Genomic DNA, 12,420 nt, shown 5'->3' with positions numbered 1-12,420 from the left:
AAAATAAAAAACTTCAAAGAAAGTACACAGATGAAAAGATAAGAGTAGGAACAAAGTGATATCAGAGACAACACATGAAAGAAAATAATTAGGACAGTAAAGAATGAATTTTCCAGTAACAAAGGATGTAAGTTTTCAGACTGAAAGGGCTCACTCACAGGCCAGCACCTCCAAACTCAAACGACCCTGTAGCTTTAGGACATCAAAGATACAGAACCGACTGCAAGGCTTCCAGAAAAAGAGGAAGGAACTCTTAAAAATATAAAAAAATGTTTGACTTCTCTCAGTTCAGATCAGTTCAGTCACTCAGTTGTGTCCGACTCTTTGCGACCCCATGAACTGCAGCACGCCAGGCCTCCCTGTCCATCACCAACTCTAGGAGTTCACTCAAACTCATGTCCATCGAGTCACTGATGGCATCGAGCCATCTCATCCTCTGTCACCACTTTCTCCTCCTGCCCCCAATCCCTCCCAGCATCAGAGTCTTTTCCAATGAGTCAACTCTTCGCATGAGGTGGAAAAGTACTGGAGTTTCAGCTTAACATCATTCCTTCCAAAGAACACCCAGGAGTGATCTCCTTCAGAATGGACTGGTTGGATCTCCCTGCAGTCCAAGGGACTCTCAGGAGTCTTCTACAACACCATAGTTCAAAAGCATCAATTCTTCGGTGCTCAGCTTTCTTCACAGTCCAACACTCACATCCATACATGACCACAGGAAAAACCATAGCCTTGACTAGATGGACCTTTGTTGGCAAAGTAATGTCTCTGCTTTTGAATATGCTATCTAGGTTGGTCATAATTTTCCTTCCAAAGAGTAAACATCTTTTAATTTCATGGCTGCAATCACCCATCATCTGCAGTGATTTTGGAGCTCCCCAAAATAAAGTCTGACATTGTTTCCACTATTTCCCCATCTATTTCCCATCTAGTGATGGGACCAGATGCCATGATCTTCGTTTTCTGAATGTTGAGCTTTAAGCCAACTTTTTCACTCTCCTCTTGCACTTTCATCAAGAGGCATTTTAGTTCCTCTTCACTTTCTGCCATAAGGGTGGGTCATCTGCATATATGAGGTTATTGATACTTCTCCCTGCAATCTTGATTCCAGCTTGTGCTTCCTCCAGCCCAGTGATTCTCATGATGTACTCTGCACAGAAGTTAAATAAGCAGGGTGACAATATACAGCCTTGACGTACTCCTTTTCCTGTTTGGAACCAGTCTGCTGTTCCATGTCCAGTTCTAACTGTTGGTTCCTGACCTGCATACAAGTTTCTCAAGAGGCAGATCAGGTGGTCTGGTATTCCCATCTCTTTCAGAATTTTCCAAGGTTTATTGTGATCCACACAGTCAAAGGCTTTGGTATAGTCAATAAAGCAGAAATTAGATGTTTTTCTGGAACTTTCTTGCTTTTTCTATGATCCAACTGATGTTGGCAATTTGATCTCTGGTTCCTCTGCCTTTTCTAAAACCAGCTTGAACGTCTGGAAGTTCACGGTTCACGTATTGCTGAAGCCTGGCTTTAAGAATTTTGAGCATTACTTTTCTAGCATGTGAGATGAGTGCAATTGTGTGGTAGTTTGAGCATTCTTTGGCATTGCCTTTCTTTGGGATTGGAACGAAAATCGACCTTTTCCAGTCCTGTGGCCACTGCTGAGTTTTCCAAATTTGCTGACATATTGAGTGCAGCACTTTCACAACATCATCTTTCAGGAGTTAAAATAGCTCAACTGTAATTCCATCACCTCCACTAGCTTTGTTCGCAGTGATGCTTTCTAAGGCCCACTTGACTTCTCATTCCAGGATGTCTGGCTCTAGGTGAGTGATCATCGTGATTATCTGGGTTGTTAAGATCTTTTTTGTACAGTTCTTCTGTGTATTCTTGCCACCTCTTCTTAATATCTTCTGCTTCTGTTAGGTCCATAGCATTTCTGTCCTTTATCCAACCCATCTTTGCATGAAATGTTCCCTTGGTATCTCTAATTTTCTTGAAGAGATCTCTAGTCTTTCGCATTCTGTTGTTTTCCTCTATTTCTTTGCATTGATCACTGAGGAAGGCTTTCTTATCTCTCCTTGCTATTCTTTGGAACTCTGCATTCAGACACTTACATCTTTCCTTTCCTCCTTTGCTTTTCATTTCTTTTCTTTTCACAGGTATTTGTAAGGCCTCCTCAGACAGCCATTTTGCTTTTTTCCATTTCTTTTCCATGGGGATGGTCTTGATCCCTGCCTCCTGTACAATGTCATGAACCTCTGTCCATAGTTCATCAGGTACTCTATCAGATCTAGTCCCTTGAATCTATTTCTGACTTCCACTGTATAATCATAAGGGATTTGATTTAGGTCATACCTGAATGGTCTAGTGGATTTCCCTACTTTCTTCAATTTAAGTCTGAATTCGGCAATAAGGAGTTCATGATCTGAGCCCCAGTCAGCTCCCGGATTTGTTTTTGCTGACTGTATAGAGCTTCTCCGTCTTTGGCTGCAAAAAATATAATCAATCTGATTTCGGTGCTGACCATCTGGTGATGTCCATGTGGAGAGTCTTCTCTTGTGTTGTTGGAAGAGGGTGTTTGCTATGACCAGTGTGATCTCTTGGAAAAACTCTATTAGTCTTTGCCCTGCTTCATTCCATATTCCAAGGCCAAATTCGCCTGTTACTCCAGGTGTTTCTTGACTTCTTACTTTTGCATTCCAGTCCCCTATAATGAAAAGGACATCTTTTTTTGGATGTTAGTTCTAAAAGGTCTTGTAGGTCTTCATAGAACTGTTCAACTTCAGCTTTTTCAGCATTACAGGTTGGGGCATAGGCTTGGATCACTATGATATTGAATGGTTTGCCTTGGAACTGTCAGAGATCATTCTGTCGTTTTTGAGATTGCATCCAAGTACTGCATTTCGGACTCTTCTGTTGACTATGATGGCTACTCCGTTTCTTCTAAGGGATTCCTGCCCACAGTAGTAGATATAATGGTCATCTGAGTTAAATTCACCCATTCCAGTCCATTTTAGTTCGCTGATTCCTAGAATGTGGACATTTACCCTTGCCATCTCCTGTTTGACCACTTCCAATTTGCCTTGATTCATGGATCTGATATTCCAGGTTCCTATGCAATATTGCTCTTTACAGTATCGGACCTTGCTTCTATCACCAGTCACATCTACAACTGGGTATTGTTTTTCTTTGGCTCCATCCCTTCATTCTTTTTGGAGTTATTTCTCCACTGATCTCCAGTAGCATATTGGGTACCTACCGACCTGGGGAGTTCCTCTTTCAGTATCCTATTATTTTGCCTTTTCATACTGTTCATGGGGTTCTCAAGGCATGAACTGAGAGAGGTTCATACTGAAGAGGTTTGCCATTTCCTTTTCCAGTGGATCACATTCTGTCAGACCTCTCCACCATGACCCGCCCGTCTTGGGTTGCCCCATGGGCATGGCTTAGTTTCATTGAGTTAGACAAGGCTGTGGTCCGTGTGATCAGATTGACTAGTTTTCTGTGATTACGGTTTCAGTGTGTTTGCCCTCTGATGCCCAAGCCCGGGAGCTGACTGTGGCTCAGATCATGAACCCCTTATTGCCAAATTCAGACTTAAATTGAAGAAAGTAGGGAAATCCACTAGACCATTCAGGTATGACCTAAATCAAATCCCTTATGATTATACAGTGGAAGTGAGAAATAGATTTAAGGGACTAGATCTGATAGACCTGATGAACTATGATGTACCTGATGAACTATGGATGGAGTTTCATGACATTGTACAGGAGACAGGGATCAAGACCATCCCCATGGAAAAGAAATGCAAAAAAGCAAGATGGCTGTCTGGGGAGGCCTTACAAATAGCTGTGAAAAGAAGAGAAGCAAAAAGCAAAGGAGAAAAGGAAGGATACAAGTATCTGAATGCAGAGTTCCAAAGAATAGCAAGGAGAGATAAGAAAGCCTTCTTCAGTGATCAATGCAAAGAAATAGAGGAAAACAACAGAATGGGAAAGACTAGAGATCTCTTCAAGAAAATTAGAGATACCAAGGGAACATTTCATGCAAAGATGGGTTGGATAAAGGACAGAAATGCTATGGACCTAACAGAAGCAGAAGATATTAAGAAGAGGTGGCAAGAATACACGGAAGAACTGTACAAAAAAAATCTTCACGACCCAGATAATCACGATGGTGTGATCACTCACTTAGAGCCAGACATCCTGGAATGTGAAGTCAGGTAGGCCTTAGGAAGCATCACTACGAACAAAGCTAATGGAGGTGATGGAATTCCAGTTGAGCTATTTCAAATCCTGAAAGATAATGCTATGAAAGTGCTGCACTCAATATGTCAGCAAATTTGGGTAACTCAGCAGTGGCCACAGAACTGGAAAAGGTCAGTTTTCATTCAATTCCCAAAGAAAGGCAATGCCAAAGAATGCTCAGACTACCATACAATTGCACTCATCTCACACGCTAGTAAAGTAATGCTCAAAATTCTCCAAGCCAGGCTTCAGCAATATGTGAACCATGAACTTCCAGACGTTCAAGCTGGTTTTAGAAAAGGCAGAGGAACCAGAGATCAAATTGCCAACATCCGCTGGATCATGGAATAAGGAAGTGAGTTTCAGAAAAATATCTATTTCTGCTTTATTGACTATGCCAAAGCCTTTGACTACGTCGATCACAATAAACTGTGGAACATTCTGAAAGAGATGGGAATACCAGACCACCTGATCTGCCTCTTGAGAAACCTGTATGCAGGTCAGGAAGCAACAGTTAGAACTGGACATGGAACAACAGACTGATTCCAAACAGGAAAAGGAGTACGTCAAGGCTGTATATTGTCACCCTGTTTATTTAACTTCTATGCGGAGTACATCATGAGAAACGCTGGGCTGGAGGAAGCACAAGCTGGAATCAAGATTGCAGGGAGTAGTATCAATAACCTCAGATATGCAGATGACACCACCCTTATGGCAGAAAGTGAAGAGGAACTAAAATGCCTCTTGATGAAAGTGCAAGAGGAGAGTGAAAAAGTTGGCTTAAAGCTCAACATTCAGAAAACGAAGATCATGGCATCTGGTCCCATCACTAGATGGGAAATAGATGGGGAAATAGTGGAAACAATGTCAGACTTTATTTTGGGGGGCTCCAAAATCACTGTAGATGGTGACTGCAGCCATGAAATTAAAAGACACTTACTCCTTGGAAGGAACATTATGACCAACCTAGATAGCATATTCAAAAGCAGAGACATTACTTTGCCAACAAAGGTCCATCTAGTCAAGGCTATGGTTTTTCCAGTGGTCATGTATGGATGTAAGAGTTGGACTATGAAGAAAGCTGAGCACCAAAGAATTGATGCTTTTGAACTGTGGTGTTGGAGAAGACTCTTGAGAGTCCCTTGGACAGCAAGGAGATCCAACCAGTCCATCCTAAAGGAGACCAGTCCTTGGGTGTTCATTGGAAGGATAATGCTGAGGCTGAAACTCCAAACTACTTTGGCCACCTCATGTGAAGAGTTGACCTATTGGAAAAGACCCTGATGCTGTGAGGGATTGGGAGCAGGAGGAGAAGGGGACGCCAAAGGATGAGATGGCTGGATGGCATCACCAACTCGATTCACATGAATTTGAGTGAACTCCGGGAGTTGGTGATGGACAGGAAGGCCTGGCGTGCTGCAATTCATGGGGTTGCAAAGAGTCAGACATGACTGCGCAACTGAACTCAACTGACTTATATGCCTATCTGTATGTCAGTAACACATTCTTTCAATTAGTGTAGCTTTGTAGTAAATATTTTCAAAATTTATTTATTAATGTATAGTTGATACATAATATTGGGTTAGTTTCAGGTGGTAGAGTAAAAGTTTTGAAATTTGCAAGTGTGAGTCTTCCAACTTTGTTCTTTTTCAACATTATTTTGACTTCCTGTATGGGGCCCCTCTTGTATGTACAATGTTAAAACATTAGACAAAGCAAACATAAAGTGTGTCCATGGTTTAGCTTTATACACATAAATGTTACTGTTTTAAACTTTTATAAATAATTTTTTAAAAGAATATGTAATCTCTGTAAATACAAATATACTGTTTAGTGGGGAAAAAAAAAAAAAAAAGAACCAGGCAGAACACTGTGTAGAGTTTGTTGCCACTAAAATTTTTAAAAGAATTACCTGTATATACATAGCATAACCCTGGAAAAATATGCATGTTAGTGCTAAAAGAACTTGACTCCTGAGAAACTGGATTGCTGGGAAACAGGGATAGAAGGGAGACTCTCTTTCACTGACTACTTTTTGTTCCTTTTGAATTTTTGTAAATTATATATGCGTATGTTGTTGTTGTTGTTTAGTCACTAAGTCATGTCCTATTCTTTGCAACCCAATGGACTGTAACCTGCCACGCTCCTCCGTTCATGGGATTTCCAGGCAAGAATACTGGAGTGGGTTCCCATTTCCTTCTCCAGGGGATCTTCCCAACCAAAGGATTGAACCCTGTCTCCTGAGTCTCCTGCACCGTCAGGCAGATTCTTTACCAATGAGCCACCAGGGAAGCCCATATATGCATACTGATTTAAATCTAATTAATTAAATTGTCAAACTCTCCATTTGAACCCATAATGTAATATTGTGTCTTTATGTGAGTTAAGGAAAACTTTTGGAAGAAAGATGGTGATCAGTTTGCAGGCAGTGGCTTTCATCCCCTTCCTAGGTCCCTGTGTGAGCTCTGGCACCTACTTGTGAAAGAAGAGCCAGGGCTGGAGATGAAGCCAATGGGTCTGTAAAATAGTGCTTTCTTGATGTGATGCTAATTAGTCCCACGGGGACCAAATGAGTTCATCAATCCAGGCAACATATGGTCACCTATCAAAATTACAAAGTTTGATTAAATGCTTTACAAATATTTTATTTTCGCTTACTGTTATATTTCAACTTGTTTAGAACAGGTGGAGGGGGAATATCAGCTTCATTGATTAGCTCTAGTCTTGGATGTTAAATTTAAAAAAGGATGAAATATAGTGCCATATAATAACTTTTCATTATCTTGGAATTAACTGCATTTTAAAATATTATAAAGCTTAAGAATTCATACATGGATTTATGAAAAAGTAATCCCTGCTAAAATACAGAACAATTATTTCTTTTAGAACTTTTCTATGTGACAGGTGTCTGTTCTAGACAATCAAAATGTAATTTCCCCATAATTATGCACAGAGTGCAAAGAATGTAGGAAATATTTAATATGCAGAGGCTTATCTCAGGGACTGACAGCTCCTGTATGAAAACCACATCTTATTCGCCTACAGAATGCAAATTCGAGACTGAGCTCTGTAAAAGGGCTCTGACTCCCTTAAAAAATAACAATTTACTCTCCATTAATGAAAGAGCCTATCATATAGCATAGGACAATTATTTCAGTTTTCCTCAAATTAGAAGAATTTCAGAAGAAACATGGCCTACTGAGTTGAGCATTAAAATATTCATGAAAAGAATATCTTCAAAGAGATTAATAATTATAAATGCTGGGCTCAATGTATGAATACACAGAACTCCAAGAAAAAATGTTCTGAGGTCTAGGAGGTGCTAGATTTTCAAGCTAAACAACGCCTTTAAGAAAGTCAAATGAGATAGTGGATACAAAGCCACAACTGTGCTTCTTGCCAATTCGTAATCATGGCTTCCCCTTCCTCCTTCCAAGTCTTCCCTTTTCAGGGAAAGGCACCAGACACTGGGGCTCATCCAAGACTCTTTCTGTTAGGCCTCAATTCATTTGATCACCAAGGACCAACTTCTGCTGGTCCTGAGTACTTTATGAAACCATTACTTTCTCCCCTTCCTCAGTTGAGTCTGTTTCATATCCCCTTAACAAGGCATGGATCGCTGTTTCCTCACTGAGCTCCTGCCTGTCCCTCTCACCTTTAATTCCACCCCTACACTGTCACCACTGTGACCTCAGACACCCCCGATTGTTACTGTCTCTGCTTACAATGCTACTGCCCACACAGAGCGTGTGTCCACTGCTCCCGTGTGGCATGCCGCACGGGCCCTTCCTGACACAGCACGTACATCTCAGCCCCCGCCAATGGACGTCTTCCACTTCAGACTCCAGTGTTGACACTCTCCATTGTTTTCTTTCAACTGGTGATTTCTGACTCATTTTCTGAGGCTCAGTTCAAGTGTCTCTCTGGCTTCCTGGATCCTCAGGTGGGGCTGAGAAGCCCTCATCCTTCCCTAGCCCTGACCATATTACAGCATTTATCACATTTTACCAAATGGATTTTTATGTGTATTTGAATCCCTCACCAAGTGTAAGTTCCAAGAGCACAAGAACTATGTCTAAGTATTTTTGTGGCATCCTACGCTTTATACAGGCCCTGGAACACAGTGGGTGGTCAAGGAATTGACCTGAAAGGAGCTGCTATATGATATGCAGATTATATAAATGGAATATGTAATTCACTTTAAATGCATTTGGGTTATGGCAAAAATATATATATGATAAAAAACTAGAAATTTGCTTAAAATATGAACTTAAAATCTTCAACCTGCTATGTTTGGGGATACATTTCTTATTTCAAGTGGTTATTTTCTGAGAAAAATTAATTTTTACTTATTTATATTCTGTATTGTTCTTAGAAGGATTTAAGATAGTAGAGAAATAAATCAAGACGGTATGAGATCAAATTCAAAAAAAGATCTTTTGGAAACAACTATATAAATATGTTTACTTTTTCCCAATAAAATATTCAACAGTGGTAATTTATGAACTTGGTAATTTCATGAACTGACTTTTTCCTTTTTGTCCTTACAAACTGTGACCTTTATATATATATATATATAAGACCTTAAACAGAGCAGTAAAATCTTTAAAAAGTCTAAAAAAAATCCTGTTTATAAAAATAACCACTGTATTTAAGTAAAGATGCTCCCTGCCAGAATACACAGGAAAAGTTTTATTATTATTATTTTTAAAATGTAATCAAACTTTTCACAATGCTTTGAAAGAATTAAAGTTGCAATGGTAAGAAAAATCAATTTACTTTAGAAGATGGAACAGAACAGGCAGCATCCGAGGAAACTATAACTGGCAGCTATTTCACTGATGCCTGTTATCACTGCTGAAGCATTAAAATACTGGTTGAAATGAACAGGAAAGTAAACAAACAAAATAACATATGGTAGTACCAAAATACTGCCCTAGAGTGTCTTCACATTGGGTTCTAGTCCTTCCTACTCAAAGTGCGGCTGTGAGAGGAGAGCACTGCTATCACCTGGGAGCCTGTAAGAAATATAGACTCAGGCCCCCCACTGATCTACTCATCAGAATCTGCATTTTAAACGAGATCCTCTGATGATGTATAGACAGATTAAAGCTTGAGAAACTGTTTTTGGTGACCCTGCAATTTTCCCATGGAAACTTCTGGCCTGAAAATAGAATCTCCTTGCTGAAGCCTACCCCTAAGGATAAAACTAAGGGTTAATTTCATAGCTGTCTTCTGTGTCTATCTGTAGCAAAAGAATTAAATACTAAATTAATTCCAATACCAAAATTACCATCTTAGACACACACACACAGACAATGTTGTATCTTTTCACTAACAATTATTTGAATTCATTTTGGTGAAAGATCACTAGAGATCATAGTTTCCATGTCCTTCGTTTCATAGAATCATTATCATTCTAGATAAAAGAAATCTAAGATTATCTGGAAGCCCATCAAAATCATTTAGTCCCTTATTCTACTATTTAATACTACCAGGAAATTTTTCCACTCATAAACTAAACTCCTATACTTTCTATCTTAATTCCATTTCTTCTTCTTCCATTATTAGTTACCAGCAACTCCATTCTTTACAGCTTTAGTTTAGGTGATAATCCTGGAGGACCTGGATCAAAGTGGACAAAACTTGTACTGTGTGGTCCTAAAATAACATCTCCAAAGTTACAAAATGTAATCTGTGATCCTGGAGGATATAACATAAACATAACTGGTATCAGACGAGGAGCTTTAAAAAGTAATTTCAGGGTATAATATGACCCAGCATAGAAGACTTGGTAAAATGCAGCATGAAATGTATTATAAAGTATTCTTTATAAAAATGGCCTTCTAAAAGAGACTTCATCTTGTAAGAGTGGGTTTTGACTTAATGTTTTCTTCTCTCAGGCATCAATCTGAAAATTATTAAGATGTTCAGTCTGACCAAAAAAAGAACTGAAATAAGTTATGCAAGTTGACTCAGGTTTCACATGAGAATATGGCAGCAAGGGTTCTTTCCCAAATGACCATATAGCAATGAATAAGCATAATCTGCAATGAAGGAAGCAGGGCATTGAGGTCAGGGTACAGGGCAAAGTCTGAACAGCATGATTACTCGTTCTGAGAGAGGGGATTCTAGAAATACATCCCAAACCAAAGATGAGAGATTTCAAAACTTTTATGAAGAAAAAAAAAAAATCCTTCTACCTTTAAAGTCAAGTAGAAGTTTACTTTTACAATATGAATAATATAAAAGTCATACATTAAAATATAATACTGGCTGGTGAGAGAGGCACTTCCCCATGGGCCCTGCTACCCCTACTGAGTGGATGAAGAATACAGTCTTAGCCTCTCTTCATCAGGGCCACATCTCAGGGCTGTGTGTGCAGTAACTTTTGATGAATGACCTAATGCCTTCCCCCAACACACAGCAGGCACTCATACTTGCTCTGACAGCAGTCACCCCTCAGCAACCAGAACACAACCCAATGCACATGCAGGCATCTGTGGTGGGACCTTTACATTGCTCTGGGTGATGTCAGCTTGTAAAGAGGGTGAACTCCAAGACCCTGCACAGTTCTTCATATGGACACTGAAAAAAATCATCTCTATTATTGAGATTTATCTTACCGGATCCAGGTTCTTAAATAGCAGGATGTCTTTGCAAGCCTCTTGCAATCGATTTCTTTGATCGTCAGTTTTGGGATGTATAATCTACAAGAACACCAAATCCACAATTAGACTATTCCCCTTACTTATAATGGATAAAATTTCCTAGCAGGACATTAGAAGGAAGAATGGTTATGGCTGAGGTTCACTTTAGGTGACTAGACACTAACTACCAGCCTGCTAACAGGGGAAAGTAATACAATTTGTCTCAGGGAGGTGGTGGGCATTAATCAATACAGCACCTGAATGTTTTTCAAAGAAGTGTTTCCCCCAGGTTAGCAAGTTCATTCTGTAAAGGTCTGGACTGGCTAATCACTAAAGACTCTGAAGGTCCAGCGGGAACATAAAAAAGGACTAAGTGTTGTAACAGTTATGTTGAAAATCTACACTGTCTTTATTCTGTTTGCGTGCTAAGTCCCCTCAGGTGTATCTGACATTTTGCGACCTCACCTGGAAGCCCATCAAAATCTTTTAGTCCCTATTCTACTATTTAATACTACCAGGAAATTTTTTCACTAATAGTCTGCCGGGCTCCTCTGTTCACAGGATTCTCCAGGCAAGAATACTGAAGTGGATTGCCATGCCCTCCTCCAGGGGATCTTCCCAACCCAGGGATCAAACCCTTATCTCATGTCTCCCACATTGGTAGGCAGATTCTTTGCCACGAGCACCATCTGGGAAGCCCTTATGCTGTCTAATACTCTTAATATTCTTTAATACTGTTTCATACATTTTACCACTAAACTTAATACTCTTTCAGAATGTAGCCCCTTTCTTCAAAACTTGATAAAATCTCTAGATGTGAGTAAATTCTTACCTGTATATTAGATATTAAATACATTTTATGCATAACACATGTAACCAGGCCCACAGGGAGTGATTTTCCACAGGGACCAAGCAATCATGTACTGTCACATCAGGAGACTAGGGATTTGAGGGAAAATGAATCTAACACTCCTGGTGCGCTGATTTGAGAATGAGCTCAAAGAAGACCACTGCCCGAGGTGCTCACTTTCAACCTGGAGGGTGAAGGCCAAAAGTATGCCCTCAGTAAGGGAGCTGGCCAGTTCTTTGGAGTCCCTTCTGACCACCAGAAGGCTCAACTGACTTGGACCCAAAGGCCCGTTCTTTTGTGAACATGGGTACCGTATAACTATAAAATGGGGTAACGAGGCAAGAGATGATCCTAAAAGCAGAAGACACCAAGTGGAGACCCACACATCACCTTTTCCTACTCTAACGTCACACACACAGTGACCGGAGGACATGATGATGGGTAGGGGCCCCACCATCAGAACCACCAGGGCCGGCCGGTGCTGAGCTTTGTGTCCATGACTACATCAAAACTCACAATGGGAGATTAAAACCAGCATTTCAAACCCATCTCTGACGGCTAAAAGCCAGAGCCCCAAGAAGAACTGAGGAAATGTACAGCATATGTGTACTATTTATATGTGTACTGTTCACATACTATTAGCCAGTGAGAGAAGGAAGCTGTTGCAGAGTTTTCTTT

At 40.2% G+C, this 12,420-nt stretch overlaps 1 protein-coding gene across 1 annotated transcript in view; it reads right to left on the bottom strand.

The window, feature by feature from the left end:
* Positions 1–12,420, bottom strand: part of PRKAR2B (protein kinase cAMP-dependent type II regulatory subunit beta) — a 100,734-nt gene that overhangs the window by 17,760 nt on the left and 70,554 nt on the right. Inside the window, 1 exon segment of the mRNA NM_174649.2 lies at positions 10,869–10,952. Within this exon segment, the coding sequence (NP_777074.1) occupies positions 10,869–10,952 (84 nt within the window).

The sequence above is a fragment of the Bos taurus genome, chromosome 4, assembly GCF_002263795.3.
Source record: "Bos taurus isolate L1 Dominette 01449 registration number 42190680 breed Hereford chromosome 4, ARS-UCD2.0, whole genome shotgun sequence".
Taxonomy (NCBI): Eukaryota; Metazoa; Chordata; class Mammalia; order Artiodactyla; family Bovidae; genus Bos; species Bos taurus.
This window is presented reverse-complemented; position numbering and strand designations above follow the sequence as displayed.